The following is a 22,054-nucleotide window of genomic DNA, read 5'->3' on the forward strand; positions in this document are numbered from 1 at the left end:
TTTCAGGTTTCCCAACTTCATTCTTGTCTCCAATGGGAGACAAAAATCAGCTCCATATCTTTGTGTTGAAAGGAGGAAGGGAAGGATTCTGGGTTATGCCACATGCGAGACCTTCACTTTTGAATTCAATGTTCTCAAATGTCCCTCCAACACTGTTAAATACAAATAAGTACAATCCATCCCGCCATACACTGCCATAGCCTACAAATGACGGACATATTTCAGAAACAACAATCCCACAGAGTAACTGAGCAACTTTTCTACAGAAATAACTGGAAATTATGGTCAGTGATGCATAATGCACTCATACCAAATTCCTTTGGTTACTTCTTTTTAAAAGAGGTGATATCCTGTTTGTTTTAATAAATTGTAATAATCCACAGGAGGCAGGAGTCCCGTCACCACACCAATATTTATTGTCAATAACTATATACAAGAGCAGCTTCAAACATGCTGCTAGCATTCCAGTCAACTTAAGACTGGCTCACAAAGCCTACACAGGTGCTTATATGGGCCCCCTCAATGAGCTATCATTGAGGGAGCTCATACTCCAATTGGTCAACCAATAATGCTAATTGGAGGACATTACATAAATAATAGAAATTTAGTATATATTCTAGTACTTCCAAACTGATTATGTTTTCTTACCTTTTCCAGAAGAGTATTGAAATATTAATGATGACAGTAGATTCCCCCAAACAGCAGATGACTGGAATATAAGGAAGAAAATACCAAAGTAGTGGTTTACTATATTTTCTCCAATCTTATTGTGTTTTTTTGCATATCGATAACCACAAATGGTAAGATAGGTGCATTTAGCAGACCAAAGTGGAGCTCCTCCTGTTCCAAGGATTATTGCAGTGGGAATAAGTGTGTACCTGTAAAAAAATATATGATTCACCTTTCATGTCTTATTCATCGTCATTAAGATTTTTTTATTTTTTTCTTTTTTTCTTTTAAAATTTAGAGTACCCAATTCCCTTTTTGCAAGTATGGAGCAACTTATCATGGCTAATTGACCTTCCCTGCACCAGGGTCCCAGGTTCGATTCCCCGCTGGGTCACTGTCAGTGCGAAGTCTGCACGTTCTCCCCGTGTCTGCGTGGGTTTCCTCCGGGTGCTCCAGTTTCCTCCCACTCGTCCTGAAAGACGTGCTGTTAGGTAATTTGGACATTCTGAATTCTCCCTCTGTGTACCCGAACTGGTGCCGGAATGTAGCGACTGGGGGCTTTTCATGGTAACTTCATTGCAGTGTTAATGTAAGCCTACTTGTGACGATAAAGATTATTATTACATCTTTTTGGGTTGTGGGGTGAGGCCACGCAGGCAAGGGGAAGAATGTGCACACTCCACAAGGACAGTGACCTGGGGCTGGGATTGAACCCGACTCCTCGTGCCATGAAATAGCAGTGCTAGCCACTGCGCCGCCATGCTGCCGTTATTCATTTGTATGAGTCATATAATCTTCATAATTCCCATCCAGGATTGAATTAATTAATATTATACTCTATGTAAATCTGGTTTTGCAGAACCTATTTGGCTGGACTAGTATATTCTGTGTTTGCATGCAATAGTAATTTGCTGTGTCACATTTGGTATTTTACAAGGCGAGACAATTGCAATAGATTATGGGCGTGATTTAACAGCTAGTCACACCCAACTTGGTGTCTCGTGAGATTTCCGACGCTCGAGGCATCTCGCAAGATTCAACTGAACTTCACAAGATGTCATGATCTGGATGTCTCCCTTGCTGGGCGAGGTCCATATCAGCATTTTTAAATGAGCCAATAGGCTCATTTAAATATGCATGCACTGGATTCTCACCCAGGGCACCGTTTAGTACTGGTTTCCACAAACATGGACCAGACATAATCGCACGGGGGGGGGGGGGGAGGGGGAGGGGGGGGAGGGGGGGGGGAGGGGGAGGGGGGGGGAGGGGGGGGGGAGGTGTCTTGCAGAGACCTCCGGGTGGTCGGAAATAGGGCAGGTTGGCACCCTGGCACTCCCTCTGGAACCCAAGCACCTTGGCAATGCCAGCCTGGCACCCTGGCAAGGGTACTGCCAGGGTGGCAGTGCCAAGGTTAGCACTGCCAGGGATCAGGGCCATGGAAGCCTAAGAAGGTGGAATGGAGGAGTTTGAGGGGGTGTTTCTGGGGCCTCCCCGAGGTTGGGAGTGGAGGGGGACCTGAAAGGTGCCTTGGTCTTCGAGGAGCCTTTCCAGCTCGCCATCAGGAAATGACTCTATGTGCGGCCTCAGCAGAGAGAAACTCCCTGAGGTCAAAAAAACACCAAAGTGTCGATGAATAGCTGGCCGTTTCTCGGCGCTGCAGCCACCGAGAAATACCTTGCAAAACCTTCCCCATACCGGACATAGACTTTCTCCAGCTAAATTGCACCCTATATCTATTTAATGCCACTCATCATAAGTGCTGATACTGCGTGCAACATCCATTTCTTCAACCCATTAGTACCCGTTTAATTTAGTTATGGGTTCAAATCCAGTGTTTGGGCTAGAAAATATTATTTTTCAGAATAAACATAAATAATAAAGTTGTGCATTGGCAATATTAACTGATTGTAACAATGTAGATATGCATAGCATCTCCAACCAACCGTTGTGTCGATGTCAAGTTAATTCATCTTTATTATTCTGATTGTTATGATTTTATATTTTGAAAATGACCAGTCAGGGAGCCAGGAATTGGCAGCAATCACAACGCGACGCTTGGGTCCATGTGGCACATTCCCAAGTTGCGGATGTACACTCGATCTCCCACAGAGAATGTGCGCAAAGACATACGCCGGCCTGCATCAGCCTCGGCTCTATCCTGGCGCTGGTTGATTTTCCCGCCAATGTCCAGGAGAACCAAACTCAAACACGTACGAAGTTGACAGCCCATCAGTAACTCGACCGGAGGGGCTCCTGTCGTGACATGCGGCGTGGTCCGGTAGCAAAAAGGAATCATGCCAACCGAGTCTCCAAGGACCTCAAAGTCTGCATTCTCATTCCATTTTTGAACATCTGGACTGCATGCTCCGCTAACCCATTCGGGCGCCGGGTGGTATGGGGCAGAATGTACATGTTGTATGCCGCTTGTGGTCATGAATGCCCCAAACTCCGCACTCGTGAACGCTGACCCAGTGTCCGAGATCAGCACCTCTGGTATTCTGTGCGTGCTGAAAGATTGCCACAGCCTGTCGATTGTGACTCGAGCTGTCGTACTTTGCTTTTTATGGACGTCCATCCACTTAGAGTGGGCGTCTATGACGATGAGGAACATTGCTCCCTGGAACGGTCCTGCAAAATCTATGTGGAGGCTGGGCCAAGGATGGCCTGGGCATTCCCATGGGTGGAGCAGAGCCGCCGGCAGCAGCGTCTGGTGCTCCTGACACTGAGTACAATGCTGTGCCATCTTCTCTATAGCAACGTCAATGCCTGGCCACCATACGTAGCTGTGAGCCAGTATCTTCATCTTTGACACCCCGGGTGTCTATTGTGGAGGCCCTGCAGGAGTGGTGCATGCGCATGCTCGGGAACCACCATGCATGTTTCCCACGTGATGACACCTCGTCAATGCTTAACTTGGGTATCTTGTTAGTATACACCTTCAAATGCCCCAGCAAAGCGTGGTGTTGGGCCCCTTAATGGATTATATGCCGTACCCGGGACAATTGTGGATTCATCTGAGTCCATCCCTGGAAGCAGGAAACCGTGACCAGCAAGGAATCCATAAATGGAGGGTAGTTATCACTTTGCTGAATGCCGCCAGTGCAGGCAGCCTGATAGAAAGAGGGAGGCGGCTCAATGCATCAGCGTGCGGGATTGCAGATCCAGAGCGATGTTCCATTACATACTCATATGCTGCTAACCGTAGTGACCACTGCTGGATCCTGCAGAGGTGATGGGGGAATTGCACAATCATTTTTAAACAACGGCAACAGGGGCTTGTGATCGGTGTAGATGGTGAAAGCATGCCCGTAGACGCACTGTTGGCATTGTTTTTATCCCAAACACCATTGCCAATTCTTCCTTCTCAATTTGTACAGTTTTTTTTCCGCATCCACCAATATGTCGCAATGTGAATGCTATGGGGTGTTCCGACCCGTCATCCATTCTGTGGGTGAGGACGGTCCCGATCCCGTGGGGAATGCATTGCACGTCAGCAACAGTAGCTTGGTTGGGTCAAAGTGAGCCGATAGACGGGAAGAGAATAGCTGTTTCTTCACCGACACGATAGCTGTCTCCTGGGCTTGGGGCCATTCCCAACGTTGACCTTTATTTAGCAGACAGTGGGGGGGGGGGGGGGGGGGGGGGGGGGTCCAAACGGTGGTGAGGTTCGGAATAAACTTGCCATAGTAAATTACCAGACCAAAAAATGAGCATAGTTCTGTCGGTCTGATTGGCACTGGGACCTGACGGTTGGCTTGTACTTTTTCCTCCATGGGGTGTAACCTATGGCGATCCACACAATCGCCCAGGTAGGTGATCTTGGGTGCGTTTCCCTGTGGAGGCGGACCCCAATTTCTTCAAAACGCTGGAGAATCTCAACCAGGGCTCCCGGTCAGACGATCCAGTGATCAGGACATTGCCAAGGTATGCCGCCACTCTCGGGAGTCTACGCAAGATGTTTTCCATCACCCGCTGCAAGATAGCACAAGTGAACAAAACCCCAAAAGGAAGCGGTTATATTCATGTAGCCCCACTGCTTGTTGATAGTCACAATTGGGCCAAATGCAGTTGGAGGTATGGCTCCTGTCTAATTTGGAAAAAGTGCGTCCATCGCTGAGCTTGGTGTACAGGCCCTCAATACAAAGAATGAGGTAGTGATCCAGATGGGATGGACAGTTGACCATCATCTCATGGTCCCCACAGAGGCGGATGGAGCCATCGGGCTTCATCACCAGCAAGACTGGTGCCGCCCAGTCAGAGAATTGGACAAGGCATGTTATCTTCAAATCTTCGATTCAACTCTGCATCCACACTCGATCGTAATGTATACGGACAGACATGGAAATATCTAGGTTGGATATTCAGGTCGACACTGATGCAGACCACCCCCTGATGGTGCCCAACCCCTCCTGATACACGATCGGGAACCTGGCCAGGGCTCCCTCAGGGCCATGTGGGTACATTCAGCAAACTCTTTCCCAGTCCAACCTGAGGTGGCGCAGCCAGTCACATCCCTACAAACTCGGGCCACTGCCATTTATGACCACCAATGGCAGGTGTGCCATCTGTGGACTGTATTCAACCAAAACCATGGAGGTACCCGCTATTGCCAGCGATTTCACCAGTATATGTAGCGAGACGGGTGTTGGTGTCCCGGAGGGTCAGTGTCTGGAGACCGGAGAGAAGATGTCAAAGGTATGGTGGTTGACTACGGATACCACCGCACCTCTGTCCAACTCCACAAGGAAGGAATGCCCATTCACTGTCAGTGAAAGCTGAATGGGGGCGGCCCGAGACAAAGTCACGCAATGCAGGCTGTGATATGCCTCTTCTTCATCATCCACAAAGTGGGACTGGTTCCTGGGTTGGTGGTCGCACCTAGTGGGGCGGCAGGGTGCAGGGCTCTCTCTGGGTCTGCTGCCCTCCGGGGTCCTAGGACCAGCAGGAGATGCCAGCTGGAACCTGTACTCCGGGTCTTCGCGGTCGGGGAAGTGTGTTCTGTGGTGTTCCGGGCCTCAGTGGTGGCAGTGACCTCTGCAGGGGGCAAGCCACTGCCGGGCCTCTGCTTCCAAAACGGGACCCGGCTGGTGTGTGGTTTGGCGGAAAAGGCTCAGCACCGCCATTCCTCTAAGTTCCTGGGCCCCTTTTTCTGCGCTCTCACGGGACATGGCGATTTCCACAGTGGGTTGTAAAGTCAGGTCAGTCACAACTAGCAGTTTCCTTTGCACGTCAGTATCGCGGATTCCACATATGAATAGGTCTTGCAATGACTCGTTGAGCATGGCACAAAATTTGCAGGTTTCAGCTAATAATTTGTGGAGGTGGGCCAGGAAGTCGCTGGTTGATTCCGACTGAATCTGAGCGGCCATATGAATCGTCGGACAATTAACGGCAGTTGCAGGTCAAAATGGCCACCAATGCAGCGAACGACCAGGTTTCTGGCACATGCGGGTGGGTGAGGTTCTTTATGAGGCTGTACCTGGGCCTACCGCAGGCCGTAAGAAATACCACAGTCTGCCGTGCGTCCCCGACAATCCCGTTGGTACGGAACAAATATTGCACCCGCTCGGCATACTGCCCTCAGTCATCGACACCGGCGTGAAATGGTTTGAGCTTACCAATATGCGGTATTTTGGCGGATGGATGAGAGGCCTCTCTAGGCCTGGACTCCAGCATCTTGTACCTGGCATCAACGGCAGCTCCACTTCATTCTCGTCGTCAGTGTAGAATCTGATAAAGTAGCATGCATTGACCAAGCAGGTAAGAAACAAAGGTTTGGTTTTATTTACGATTTACCAACTCTCCACTCCCTGAAGCATCTCCCTCCCTGGTCTGCACCCAGGTTGGGGTTTTTATATTAGTGATCTAACCCCCTGTTAAAGGGAAGCCCCACCCCCTTGTTACCGTGGGAATTCGTGTTCAGTAGAGGTAAGAGGAAATATGATAGTCCTGATGCAGTGACCTCCATGAGGGTTATAACAATCACCTTCCATTATCTTTGAAGAGAATATGAACAGCCATTTCTCACAATTTAGTCCCTCATATTGCACCTAAGCTAAGCAGTACAATAGGTGTTAGAAAGCATGTTCAGCCAAAACACAGTCTAAGGAAAGAGTACAACAGCAGCAGAAATAACTGGACAATTTCAGCAGGTCTAACAGCATCAGGAGAATAAGATGGCGCCAGAGCATGGCGACTCTCTGCGAGCTCTCCCTAACAGATCCACTTTTTACTTAACTTACAATCATTCTAATCTTTTAAAATTTAATTCTAAGACTAACATTATTACTAACCTCTCTCTTCTATACATTGTGTACCTTGTGTTGCCCTATTATGTATTTTCTTTTATTTCCATTTCTTTTCATGTACTTAATGATCTGTTGAGCTGCTCGCAGAAAAATACTTTTCACTGTACCTCGGTACACGTGACAATAAACAAATCCAATCCAATCTGTGGAGAGAGAAGGGAGCTAACGTTGGAGTCTGGATAACACTTTAAGAGTAGGTTGGTTTTGATTCATTTTCATGAATGTGCGGGTTAGGTGGATTGGCCATGCTAAATTGCCCGTAGTGTAAGGTTAATGGGGGGATTGTTGGGTTACGGGTATACGGGTTACGTGGGTTTAAGTGGGGTGATCATTGTTCGGCACAACATCGAGGGCCGAAGGGCCTGTTCTGTGCTGTACTGTTCTATGTTCTATGTTCTATGTACTTGCAATAAAACAGAATGCATCTTGTTATGTGTTATTCAAGGAGGTTAGAACCATACATGTGTGCATTTATTTGGAGCTGACTTATTCACTCAGCTTAGCGACAAAGAGATGTTGTCACCTTGTAATTGAGTAGTGGATGAGGAAACACCACTTTATTTGAAAGTAGGAAGAAAAATAAAATGCTGGTGTTATAGATAGTCTGTGTTATATACAGGACAAGATAGACAATAAGACATCAATGATAAAAATGATCTGATGTCCCTTCTAGGATACATTGAAGAGTCCTCTGAGTTCAGATCATTATGCTCCTTTTCTTCACTTAGTTCTGACTCCAGTGAGGCCTCATTGCCAGCAAAGTCCTGACATGTCCTTTTTTGAATGAAAAGATTGTGCAGGGCCCAATGGGCACCAATTATTTGAGACACATTGGCCGGGTTTTTCCAGCCCTGCCAGGGTGAGACGCGTCACAAAACTCCGTTGACTTTCGGCGGGACCGGATGATCCCAGTGGTGGGCGGGGCCAGAACATCCAGCCCATTTTCTGGAGAATGGAGCAAAATCCTCCTAAAATGTCCAGGCAGTGGAAGTGTGAAGCATTGGCCTCATTGTAATCCTTCTCTATTGTTTGGGGCAATCTCAATGAAATTATTTTTGAAACATTTTTCACCCAGAAGCCATCAGTGAACCTTTCCAGGAGGAAGCAGAAAAAGTCAATGAAATTATTGAAAAAATATAGATATTTTTATTAAGGCATTTATATAAACAACAAGCACACAAATAGGCAAGAACACACTGGTACAACATAATAAATAATCAACACATACACTCCCCCTGCCCTTCCCCACCTCTCGCCCTGCCTTCCCCATTCTAACCCCCTTAAACCTCCCCCTCCTCTGCTGACACCTTAATCCTCCTTAAATAATTCGATGGAAGACTTCAACCTCAAGGCGAACCCATCAACTGACCCTCTCAAGACAAACTTAATCTTTTCCACCTCAGAAATTCAGCCAGGTCGCTCACCCACACTTCCTCTTTTGGTGATTCCTAGTCCCTCCACCCAAGCAAAGTCCGTCTCCAGGCTACCAGGGAAACAAAGACCAAGACAACGGAATCTCTCTCCCCCCTGGACTCCTGGGTCTTCTGATACCCCAAATATTACTACCTCTGGGATCGGGACCATCTTCACCCTCATTACATCCGCAAAATCCCTGCCAGAACCCTTCAGTTTTGGACAAACCCGGGACTTGTGGACATGGTTTGCAGGCCTCCCCGCACACCGCCTACACCTCTCCTCTACTCCCTCAAAGAACCTACTCATCCCAGCCGCCATCATATATACCCTATGAACCACTTTGAACTGGATAAGACAATTGCACATGACAAGGACGCATTCACCTCTGCAGCGCCTCCTCGCACATCCTGGCCTCCAACTCCCCCTGGATGGCCAAGTACCTGAAGCTTGCCCCCACCACCTTGTATGGTAGCTCTCCCAAACGCTTCTTCTGTCCCGCGACCTCTGTGCTGATATGCCTATGGGCCATATCACAGTTGAATGGTGTGAGACCTCCAACCAGCAGGTGGCGGTACAGACACACCATGCGGTCTCAGCACAAAGGTCATGTGACCTGGGGATCTGCTTAGAAAGAGAGGCTCGTCCAGCCATCTCCAGAAGAACACAAGGTGGAGGGTGATAAGCCATACGTGCAATAACTCAGCAGAAGTTGTAAGTTCCAGAGGAGTGGCAAGACTCCATGATAATGTGCTCTGTATCAGATTGCCACCCTACTACACGAGACACAATAAAAGGATCTTGTTTAGACAGATCAAAGTCTTTGGTGAGTTCATCTTAAAATACAAGGGACCAAACACAACAGCCTCACTCTTCCCCATGTTTACCTTGTATCCAGGAAAATTCTCAAAATGCTCATGATTCCACCAATGCCCCCTAGTGGATCTGAGATATACAGCAACAGGTCGTCTGCATACAGCGAGACCCTGTGCATGAGCCCCACCCCCTCGCCAACCCCTCAACGCCATTGCCAATGGCTCTATCACCAGGGCAAAAAGCAATTGGGAGAGCGAGCACACCTGCCTCACACAGGCACCCCCACACCACCCTCACACCACCACCACAGCCACACTACCCCCTGATTCCCGTTCCGCACACCCCCCCACCAGCACTCACCAACCAGCCGGCTGTCTAATCATGCTTCTTGTCTTGTGTCTTGCAGGAGCTGCTGGTGATGGCGCAGGTCCTTCTGGTGTTCCCTGCCCCAGTCACAGCCACAGCCCCAGGTGCCGAGCAGTGATGAGGAAACCGACGCGAACGGGAGCCATCAACATGAGACCCAGGCACCCCGGAGCTAGAGTCGGATAATGACACAGATTTCCCATCACAGCTTTCTCCAACACCCTCCACCATCCCAGAGGCACTCAACTCGATTGAGCACTTTAGTGAACAGGCTCCTGGGACACTATCTGGTGCGAACCACTAACATGCTCTGGTATATCAGGTGGAGGTAGGAGCACCCAAGGGGGTGGATTGTCAGAGGGTGGGCTGACCTCAGGGACTAGCTATTCCCAGGTGGGTTATGGGCTTCTGGGACAGACAATCCCATCAATCATGGAGATGCAGCCGCAGAGCCAGGGACTACATGAGGGATTGTCTGCGAGCATCCAGCACCTGCAGGCGTAGGTGGAGGAGTACAAACGCCTGCAGGAGCAGGAGGTGGTGCCAACCCATGCATGCCACCCAGGCCAACAGGTGGCATCTGTGGTGGACACCTTGGGAGCGAGGGCGTCGGCTATGGATCAGTATGTTCTTCTTTAAAATAAAGTACCCAATTCATTTTTTCCAATTATATGGAAATTTAGCCTGGCCAATCCACCTGCACATCTTCGGATTGTGGGGGCGAAGCCCACGCAAACACGGGGAGATCAGGGCAGCACCATGCCACCTGTACACCCAAGCAACAGCCGGGCCCATCCAGGCCCAGTCGCCCCAGAAGACACCCGCAAAGGGGACGCAGGTCACAGGGCAGGAATCACAGCCTCCATTCCTGCTATACTGCCTGGGGATCCAGCTAGACATAGCATTAGGGCCCATAAGGCCAGAAAATTAGACACCCGTTAAGTGATCACAGGCCCGAAAGAGAAAATGTTGGAAAATCTCAGCAGGTCTGGCAGCATCATTGAGGAGAGAAAAGAGCTAACGTTTCGAGTCCAGTCTAAAAGACATGGGGTGGAATTCTCCGCTCCCCACGTGGCGTGGGAGAATCACGGGAGGGCCTCCCGACATTTTTCACGTCCCCTTGGTGCCCCCAGCGATTCTGCCCCCCCCCCCCCCCCCCCCCCCCCCCCCCGGCTTGGAAAAATCGCCTCTCACCGTTTTTCACGGCGAACGCTGATTCTCCGAGCCCGATGGGCCGAGCGGCCGGCCCTTCACGCCCGTTTCAACACAGCAGCAACCACACCTGGTCACTGCATTTGTGAAACGGGTGCCAGATGCTCGTTTGGGGCATCTAGGGGCCCGATTGGCACGGGAGCACCACGACTGTGCTCGGGAGGGGACAGGCCCATGATCGGTGCCCACCGATCGTCGGGCCAGCGTCCAAAACGGACACACTCTTTCCCCTCCGCCGCCCGGCAAGATCAAGCCGCCATGTCTTGCCGGGCGGCTGAGGGGAAAGATGGCCACCGCGCGGTTCACGCTGTCTGCGCGATGGTCATCCGCGCATGCGCGGGTTGGAACTGGCAACCCACGCATGCGCGGATGACCTCACAAATGCGCCGTTTTGCGCGTCATTTCCGGTGCGACGAGGTCGCGGCCAGGAAAGACGGAGGTCCGCTCCTAGCCCCCCGGGTGGGGGTGAATTAGTTGCGGGGAGCGGGCGCAGAGGCCGTCGTGAACCTCGGCCGATTTCACGACGGCCATCCCGATTTTTATCGGGAGCGGAGAATACCACCCATGGAAAGTGGAGATATTCATACTGTAGGGTAAGGGGATGAAAGATGAGTCATAGCAACAGAAACCACGGGAAAAGAATGGTATTAGACCACAGACACCAAGGGAATGCACCACCTCCATCTGGGACTGCACCACAACACCCATTGACTGTGACTGGCAGTCCCCAGAGAGAATAAAAGGTGTGAAAGGCCAAACAGCAGAGAAACTAACATCAGAGGGTAAAGTGTGACAGATGTAAGGGGGAGGAAGAAGCAAAGGGGAAAAAATGTAAGGAAGGGGGATAAGATAGGGGGGGAATATATATATAAAGAAAGACAAGAAAGGAAGAAATTTTAAGACAGTTATCATGGGTGCAGAGCACAGTTTAGTGACAGGGGCTCGGGCACTAATCTGTATATATGTTTTCACATTAAACACCTGTGCACGATGTTAAAACCTGCCTCGGTGTTCTGTCAGAGGGTGTGAGGAGTAGCTGGTCTGAGCTGGCCACAGAGGAGACATGTGTGGGGCGACGGGTGGGGTAAATAAACAGACATTAGGGATGGGCTTGGCTCAGGGACCGCAGTTCTGCCAACGCTCATCGTGCCCCTGACCAGTCGCCCACCTCCCCCCACCCCCAACCCCCACAGTCAGTGAACCTGCAGGCAATCAGACTATTGGCCCTGGCGCACACCTTGTGTGGCCTCCTGTGTCCGTCCAGGACCATATCCTGCCATTCTCGCATTTCCCCACATCCTCCCCGTCAGACGAGGACTAACGTTCATCCTCCTCCTCCGACAGCATGTTGCCCCTCTGTTGCACGATGTTGTGGAGGACACAGCAGGCCATCATGATGTGGGCGACTCTCCCAGTGCCATACTGGAGGGGCCCTCCAGAGTGGTCCAGGCACCTGAACCACATTTCAGGAGGTCGAAGCAGCACTCCAACATGCTCCTGGTCATGGAATGGATGCGCCGGTCTGTGGCCCCCCAGATAAGCATCATCAGTCACAACTGCAATGGATAAACCCTGTCGTCCAGGAGCCCTCAGCTGGGGGTGCACCTCAAAGAGACCGGCAATCGTCGAATGTGCCAGGATGAAGGAATTTTGCACACTGCCTAGGTATCGAGTGCAGACATGCATGATGTGCATCCTATAGTCACACACCAGCTGCACGATTATCAAGTGGAACCCCTTTTTGTTTCTGTAGAGCGATCTGTCATTTGCAGGTGCTCATAGGGTGACATTATTCCCATCGATCACCCCCTCGACCCAGGGCATCTCGGCGATGGTGGCGAACCCCACTGCCCGGGTACCCTGGTGGGCTTGGTCCACATTGAAGTGGATGTATTAAGCCGCCTGGGCATATAGGGCCTCCATGACGGCACGGATGCACCTGTGGACCGAGCTCTGTGAGATCCTGGACAGGTCTCCACTCAGCGCCTGGAAGGAGCCCATGGCCATAATGTGCTGGCCGTGTCCTCCCCAATTCTCCCACAGTACCAGGTCAGCCATGATCTGGCAGATATGTCGGACTGTCCCCCTGCTCAGCCAGGTCCTCGAATGACAGGCGTTGCCGGTACACGTGAGGCTTCATGTGGCGCCTCCTTTTCACCTCCTCCTCCTCAGCCTGTTGGCCTGCAATCTCTCCATCCTGGGCGGCTGCCTCCTGTTCCTCTGAGACATGCACCACTGCTGCAGCTCCTCCTCCTCGAGCAGCTCCAACTCGTACATTTGCAATGCATCCCCCAGGGTACGGCGAGAAGAAGGAAAGCCACCATTGCTGGTTGAATTCCAATATCCATTGTCTACAGGGGGAGAAAGACTGCATGTTAGCATGGTGCGCATTCCCTGCCCAACCAGGTCCAACGGGCTACATGGTGGCCCCGGTTGGCACTGCAGACTCTGCACCAGCATGCCTCCCCTCTGACTGTGGCACCTGTCCCCGCTGCCAGATGTACCATCGGCTGGCGCTGCCCTTGCCAGTGGTACACTCTGCAGCCCCCGTCCGGCACCACCCTGTAGTGGCTACTGTGGGCTTTGCCCTTTGGTGGACCATGTGATGCCCTGCCGGCGGGAGGCAGGTGGTTGGGGGGTGGTATTGCGGAGGGTCGTATGCGGGGGTGGTGGGGGAGAGGGTGGGGTCGGGGGTACCGGGGTGGGGGGTGGGGGCTGGGGTGCGGCGGGTGGGGACATCCATACGGTCGGTGTCACTCTGCAGAACCAGGGACTAAGGGTGGGTGGTCAGTGAGGTGTGCAGCAAGACCACAGCGGTGGCAATCCGTGCCAGGACACCTTACCAGTCGGCCGCAGGCACCACCTCCTCTCACCAGCCCGGCCACAGTTCAGTCCGGCAGTCCATGGTCAGGCCTCTCCATGTCCTACCTCCTCTCTCTTTCTCATCAGCCACGGCACCTATTTCTAGATTTTTAAAGTACAAGTGAACCTCGCCATCGGGAACTCCCCTCAATGGAGGGGAAGAATTGCAGAGGCCCCAGAGGATAAAGGGCCAGGCCTGCTAATGATGTGCCAACAGTGTTTACTGTACATGCGGAGTGGAACGCAATGACGCCGCTGTCGAGGCACCGGGAAATTGCAAAACTGGCGGCCACCACGATTTTGGCATCATATTCGATTCTCCGTCCAATCGCATTTCCTGATTCCGGCGTTGCCCGACAGAGAAACCCGCCCCTTATAATTTACTTTTATTTTCGTTTTACATCCCTCTGTGTTTGTCTGTCTTGTGTGTTTGTAAGTGTGAGATGCGTTTAAGTTGTGGGGGGGGGGGGGGATAGGAATTGGATAATATTTAACCAGTTGTATTTGCTGCATATTCAATTATAGTTATTGTTATTAATTAACTTAATTGTGCTTACATTTACAAACCTGGTGACTGTAGTTATTCGGCAGCTAAGAGCCAAAGACTTTGGTGGATTTTCCAAGGAATATTTATTCATTTCAATTGTGTTGTGACTCCGGGTAAAGTGGGGCTGGAAGTGACCACGCACGAGCCCAGGGGACTGTAACAGTACTGACAAATACCTCCAGATTTGGCCAGACACCTGAAGTGCATCTTCAACATGTCAATGACTCCATCACACTTCTGGCAATCTCATGGCATTTACTGTATCCCTCTTGTACCTCATTCCTCAAGTTTCTGAGCGGTGTCATCAGCCAGTTCCAAAAGAGAAGAGTGAAAGTCAACATGACTCCCTTACAGGCTGGAATAGGAGAAATTATAATGCAGAATAAGAAAAATGCCAACCGCCCCCCACCCCAGAAAAATGGGAAACCAAGTAATCAATATTTGCAAAGAAAAATTTCCAGAGAGTTAATGGGACTAAAATGGACAAATCTCCTGCCTACTTCCTAGAGATCCTTTCTCAAAGAGACGGCTGCCGACAAGTGAGTAGACTGGATGTGATCTTCCAGAATTCTGTCGATTCTGGAATAGTCCCAGTTCATTGGAAGCTACCAAATGTAACACCACAATTCAAGAAAGGTGAGAGTGAGAACTACAGCTCAGTTTACGTCACATCAGTCATCAGTAAAATGGTGGAAATATATTAAGAAAGTGGTAACAGGGCATGTAGAAAATTATTCTATGATTGGGTAGAATCAGCATGGTTCTCTGAAAGGAACATTGTGGTTTTGCAAATCTTTTGAGGATGCAATTAGCAGGATAGATAAGGGGAACCAGCGGATGTAACTGTATTTGCATTTGCAGAAAACATTAGATAAGCTGCCAATGAAAGTTGATTGCACATGATAAGGTTTATGAGGTTGGGGGTGATATGGCATTTCTGAAGGCTGCAAATTACTGCTAAAACCTGACATGTTATACTGACCCTCGTGAGATACTAGTGTTCTGGCATGTCACGGAAATGTATGCTCTGGCTTGGATTTTCCAACTCCCCCTCCAATGGCAGGTTTTGCCATGGCAGATGCGGCGATACATTGACTGCCGACGGGATCTTCTGGCCTCACCAAAGACTACGACTTTTGCGTGGCTCCACTGCCAGGGAACCCGCCACGAGCGTTCAATTTTGGTAAAATCAAAAGATCCTGTCAATGGGAGGGCCTGGAAGATCCTGCCCTCTGTAATCCTGTCTGCCAAGTATATCCTTCTGAGCTGCTGATTGCTGATTCCTTCTCTTCTGGAGCTGCAGGTCTCTGATCTGCAGGTTTTTGCTGTTACAGGTTTGTTGCTCTCAATGCTCTCGTGGTTCGCTTGGTCCTCATCTGAGGACCAACGTAGCACAATGTAAGAGCCACTTGACATGACAGATGAGTTTGCAAGTGCAAACAGATTGTTGAGCCTCCAACATATATATATGACACCATCAAAGTATGGAAAGTAACATCCAGATAAGTACTGTCAATCATTCCTTTCACACAAGCACGTAAGAAAACAAGTCCAAGTAGTCAATTGATATATTTCCCAATGACTTCAGCATCTCAATTGGTACTTTCTATAGAGCCCGACAGTGCGGAAGGGGACCATTTGGCCCATCGAGTCTACACCGACCCCCCTCAGCCACTTTCCCGCCCTATCCCCGTAACCCAGCACATCTTTGGGAATCAAGGGGAAATTTATTAGGGCCTGTCCACCTAACCTGCACATCATTGGACTGTGGGAGGAAACCAAAGTCCCCAGAGGAAACACACGCAGACACAGGGAGAATGTGCAAACTCCACCCAGTCACCCAAGGTTGGAATTGAACCCGGGCCCCTGGTACTGTAAGGCAGCAGTGCTAAATACTGTGCCACCATGCCGACCTTCGTTTTCACTGGCGTGTTCCAGGAAGCCCAGAAAACCCATGCAAACAAATTAAACTCCAAATATGGCTGGTCGTCATATTGAAACTGACAACCTGTCCTGAGGAAATTGCTTGCAGGCAGCCTAACACACTAAGTTAAATGTGGAAGTGAGAGTGTTGGAGCTGGATTCCTGATGCACTTGCATATTCGTGGGATTTCATCCCCACCTACACCTCAATCCACACACACAACCTTCCCTTAAAATCCTTCCCCTTCGAGAGTTGAATCCCTTCTTATTGATACAGATGGTGGTATTGATCAAGGGATGCAATGGGCACACGTGTGCAGTCCATTACTCCTTCAATCTCGGCGATTCCTACTGCTTTGTAAAATTGTATGAAGGTTTTATATTATTACCAGCTTGGATAAAAATTGCCAATTGAAAATGAAACGTAGCAACACATGGAGATAACAATGGTCCATTTACAGCCAAGGAACTTTATCATCAGAGGTGGAAGAAACATTGAAGAGAGGATAAGAGCTGCATAGATGACACTTAACGAGGCCAGGCCGAGGCCTTGATCACTGTTCAGGCTGCTCTGCAAAACAGTAACAAAACAAGAGGTGAGATAAATCACATCGTGCAGACGTAAGTAACAAAATGCAAATGAAATACACTCAGGCACTACCTAAAGCAAGTAACATCAGATTTGTTTAGTTAATAATTAAAAAAAGAAAGCACAGAACCACAAGAAACTATTCAGGCTGTCGTGTCTGCTTTATCCAGACAACTTGAAACAAATCCACCAAATAAATTATGTTCTATGAAAGGTTAAAGTTGGAGATTTAATCAGGAAAAGTTGTATGATGTGGCACTCTGAATTAATATGTGAGATTCTGCTAGCTGAGGTGTACATTCACAGAAAAGTCTACAAGAGATAATGGGTCGATCAGACAGGCTGGCAGAAGTGCTAACAAAAAGTATGTCAACGTTTTGCTTCCTATTGATAAGACCATAGCGAGTTATCGAATGTTCAAATAGCAATTATCTGATGTGTGTGGTTAAATGGTGTCGGGTAGCTTTATTTAAAAGAGGAAGCTCTATATTCACAAATTATCCCAAGCAATTTGTTTCAGAATGTACTGCCCATAATAATAATCGCTAATTGTCACAAGTAGTCTTCAATGAAGTTACTGAGAAAAGCCCCTAGTCGCAACATTCCGCCGCCTGATCAGAGAGGCCAGTACAGGAATTTAACCCACTCTGATGGCATTGTTCTGCTGTGCAAGCCAGCTATTTAGCCCACTGTGCTAAACCAGCCCCTATGAGGTTATCTGTATGATACTTGAAATAACCCTGGTTGTAGGTATCCTGACAAATGTACAATAGGACCTGATGGAAGCTTATGCCTTAACCTTTCACCAAAAACCCATCTGGGGTGTGGTGATATGCATCGCTGTAAATACACAAGGGGTTAATGTAAATACACGTAGACTAGCTAGACACTAGAAAGAGCACCAGAGACATGACACACAGACATTCAACCAATAGGTTAGTAAGATAGAATACAACCAATGGGCATTCACGACACACATAGAGGTGACACTATCACAGGAGGGCATTACACCAACCCATATAAAAGGACACAGCACACATGATCTTCCTCTTTCCAGTGGAGGCTCTCAGTGAGTACACAGGGTTGATTTGGAACACATCACACCCACCACGTGGATTGTAGCAGACTGGTTCATCAGTCTGAGCAGGATTAACAGGAGAGTCGAATCCAAGTAGGAGAATTGTTAACAGTTTAATAAACGTGTTAAAGCTATCTCCAAGTCTGAACCTTCCTTTGTCAGAGTGCACATCAAGGAAGCAGCTTATGCTACGTCAAGAGCATAACAAAACATGAGGTACATCACCGAGTTTAAAAAAAAAATTATTTACGGGATATGGGTGTTGCTGGTTAGGCCAGCATTTATTGCCCAGCCATAGTTGTCCTTCAGCAGGTGGTGGTGAGTTGCCTTCTTGAACCGCTGCAGTCCTTGAGGTATAGGCACACCCACTGTGCTGTTCGGGGGGAAGTTTCAGGATGTTGCCCAAGCAGTAGTGAAGGAACAGCGATATATTTCCAAGTCAGGATGGTGAGTGATTTGGAAGGGAACCTCCAGCTGGTGAGGTTCCCAGGTATCTGCTGCTCGTGTCCATCTAGATGGCAGTGGTCCTGGGTTTGGAAGGTCTGTCTGAGGAACCTTGGTGAGTTACTGAAGTGCATCTTGTAGATGGTACACACGGTTGCCACTTTGTCAGTGGTGGAGGGTTTGAATGTTTGTGGAAGGAAAAGCAATCAAGTGGCTGCTTTGTCCTGGATGGTGTTGAGCTTCTTGAGTGTTGGAGCTGTACTCATCCAGGCAAGTGGAGAGTATTCCATTACACTCCTGCCTTGTCAATGAAGGACAGCCTTTGGGAGGTCAGGAGGTGCTGCATTTTTACATGGACTGCTTCATTATCTGAGTAGTCGCAATTGGTGCTAGACATTGTGCAGTCATCCGCAAACATCCCCACATCTGACCTTATGATGGAAGGGATCAATTGATGAAGCAGCAGAGGATGGTTGGACCTAGGACACTACCCTGAGGAACCCCTGCAGTGATGTCCTGGAACTGAGATAATTGACGTCCAACCACCACAACCATCTTCCTTTGTGCCAGGTATGACTCCAACCAGCAGAGAGTTTTTCCCCTGATTCCCATTCACTCCAGTTTAGCAAGGGCTCCTTGATGCCTCGGTCAAATGCAGCCTTGATGTCGAGGGAAGTCACTCTCACCTGCGGAAGATCCTACTGTTGACCAAGGGCGAGCTGCCTTCATTGAGGAAGAACACGCTGCAGGAGGGTGGAAAATCCCGCTGTTTCCTTTTATTAAGCCAGCCTTTTATCTAAGTTTATGGATTTTTCTCTTCCATGAGTCAATTTTGTTCATTGATTTTTTATGTGGTACTTTGTCAAGCACTTAAAAAATTAATTATGGACGACATCAATTACATTCCCTCATCAACCTTCTCATTAAAAAAATGTAATTAGATTAGTCAAATTTAATCTGTGTTGTACAAATCTGTGCTGGACCTCCTTAATTAAATTAATCCTCTCCAAGTGACCTTTGCCCCTCATTGTCGTCTCGAAAACCTTAAGTTTATTATGATTTTAAAAAGAAATTCAGGGCTGGATTCTCCGATTCTGCAACTATGCCCGCAGGATCCATCTGGTCTTACGACCAGAAAGTCTGCGCCGTCCCCGCATCGATCCTCTGCCTGGTAGGAGGCTAGCAGCCGTGCCGAGTAAATCATAGAATTTACAGTGCAGAAGGAGGCCATTAGGCCCATCGAAAGAGCACTCCACTTAAGCCCATGCCTCCACCCTATCCCAGTAACCCAGTAACACCACCTAACCTTTTTGAACACTGAGGGCAATTTATCGTGGCAATCCACCTAACCTGCACGTCTTTGGACTGTGGGGGGAAACCGGAGCACCCGGAGGAAACCCACGCACAAACGGGGAGAAAGTGCTGACTTCGCACACTGACAAGCTGGGAATCGAACCTGGGATCCTGGAGCTGTGAAGCAATTGTGCTAACCACTGTGCTACCATGCTGCCCCTGGCTTTACCTGCAGATATGGCCGCAGAATGGCCGGGTCCATTGCCGTGCATGCACTTGGCGGCGGCCTGCGGTGGCTGCGCCATACAGCATGGTGTTGGCCACGCATGGACCCGGAATACCAAAAACTGCCCTCCTGCAACCCCCTTACTACCCCCTTACCACCCACCACCAGTCCCCCAACCCCTCGCTGAAGCCCCCCCCCCCCTGCCAGCGGAGTGGCTCCTCCTCAACTGTGGCACTTCTGGACACGGTCCGCAGTTGCCACGCGAGGTCCCCGAAAGTTGTGAGGACACATGTCCCACATTGTCAGGGACTCGACCCATTGTGGCAGAGAGGAGGTCCTGAGGCCTTCCTGATGGCGTGCGATAGACGCCGGTTTTGAGGGCGCGGAGCATCGGAAAAACGGCACCACCTCCAATTCCAGCGTAAAAGTGGATTCTCCGGCCAATCGACGAATGCAATTTCGGCGTCTGCAATCAGAGGATCCAGCCCTCAAACTCAGTTATTAACTGAGAGAATTGCACTACAAGATGTCACATTATAAATAATTTATTTTATTCTCCAAGTGTTGAACAAAGCAGGCACAGGTACCGGACCACCTCATCCCAAAATCTGGAATCAAAGCTGGCAACACTCCCACCCTTGAAACTACCGTAAATCCCCATCAGACATTGCTCTCCATTGTATCTTTGATGAGCAAATGGCCAATTTACAGGATTCCATTCACGGTCCTAAACACAATTATTCCGACACCTGACCCCGGAATTAGTTTGCTCTTTGACAGTTACTTTTAAATTTGAAAGATTTATTTTGTATGATGGGGGGGGCGGAGTACTTCTGGTTCCAGAGCTGCTCCCTTGCTCTTTGCGTCTGGCCTTGTTTACTTCATGGGCGCGATTCTCCGACCCCTGCGCCGGGTGGGAGAATCGCGGGAGTGCCGGGTGAATCACGCCACGCCGCCCTGGCACCCGCACGCGCTTCTCCCACCCCCCCCCCCAAACCGGCGTGTCGCGTTTTGCGACAGGCCGCTCGGAGAATCACCGCTCCAGTCGCGCGACGATTCTCCGGCCCGTATGGGCCTAGTGGCCTGCCGAATCCGACCGGTTCACGCCGGTGCCCACCACACCTGGTCGCTGCCGGCGTGAACAGCGCGCGACCGCTCCGTGTGGGGCCTGTGGGGGGCGGAGGGAGAATTGATCACCGGGGGGTGCTCAAGAGGGGTCTGGCCCGTGATCGGTGCCCACCAATCGTCAGGCCGGCATCTCTGAAAGACGCACTCTTTTCCCTCCGCTGCCCCACAAGATCAATCATCCATGTCTTGCGGGGCAGCGGAGGGGAAGACGGCAACTGCGCATGCGCGGGTGACGTCAATTAGGCGCCGCTGGCTGCGTCATTCAGGCGGCGCCGCTTTGACGCAACGTCAAGGTCCGGTGCACGAGATTGACGCGCCACAGCTCCTAGCCCCCTGGGGGTGGGAGAATAGGGGGCGAGGAGCGGCCTCCGACGCCGGAGTAAAACACTCCGGTTTTCACTCCGGCGTCGGCACTTTGTCTCCCTTTGGGAGAATCGCGCCCCATATCTGGATTAACAGTGCGGAAGCTGGCCTGGTCCACTCCTCATCCCTTCCCTTCCTGCTATGATTGGATCTGGCTTGATGGAGAAATCAACTTGGCTTTAACTTTTAATTAATGGTTATCCCATCATATCCGTCAATGCCATTGTCAACTTTGGATTCAATGTTCATGAAAGGTATTTTCAGGACTTTGGAAAATGATGCTTTTCATTTGATTGTTTGTGAACCGCATTTAGCACTGATCATTATGAAGGTGCAGTAAGTGAATGATTTAGTTTCTGGGCACTCCCTCAATCACTTCTTTTCAGATTCACGATTCCACAGCCATCAAACAGAGTTGTCTCAGCTTGTTTGTTGCCACTTTAATGGCAGCTAGCTAGTCAGCTAGTAACCTTGGCATCACGTTTAGGTTTGCGTAATGAAGATGGTATTCAGCAACTTTTCTTCAAGACCAGCAGGACTAACTGCCGGCAAAGTATGTTACAAAAGATAGTTTGCTAAATTGAGCTTATCTGGCTGACACTCAACTCACACACTTACAGTTTAAGTTTCCAACACATTATTTTAAATGGTGGTTTGCCACATGGATTGTAAAACAAGATTACTCGTGTCTTCAGGAGGCTAAGCAGGGGTAGTGCAGCCTCTGCAACACCAAGTGCAGCTCTCAGGCCTAGAATCAGCCTCCACACTCACTGTGCAGCGAGGGCCCCAGGATGAGGGTGGATGTGGTGATCTCTAC

General features: G+C 49.6%; 1 protein-coding gene across 2 annotated transcripts in view; it reads right to left on the reverse strand.

Moving 5' to 3' along the window:
- LOC119969517 (protein unc-93 homolog A-like) overlaps positions 1–22,054 on the reverse strand; it is a 129,642-nt gene that overhangs the window by 51,159 nt on the left and 56,429 nt on the right. The window contains exons 2-3 of one of the 2 annotated variants that reach the window (XM_038803219.1): positions 16,506–16,687; positions 649–878 (exon numbers count right to left, since the gene is read on the reverse strand). In XM_038803219.1, coding sequence (XP_038659147.1) covers positions 649–878; positions 16,506–16,687 — 412 coding nt within the window. The remainder of the gene's footprint in view (positions 1–648; positions 879–16,505; positions 16,688–22,054) is intronic. The other variant, XM_038803228.1, reaches the window with a different exon arrangement.

The sequence above is a fragment of the Scyliorhinus canicula genome, chromosome 1 (assembly GCF_902713615.1).
Source record: "Scyliorhinus canicula chromosome 1, sScyCan1.1, whole genome shotgun sequence".
NCBI lineage: Eukaryota > Metazoa > Chordata > Chondrichthyes > Carcharhiniformes > Scyliorhinidae > Scyliorhinus > Scyliorhinus canicula.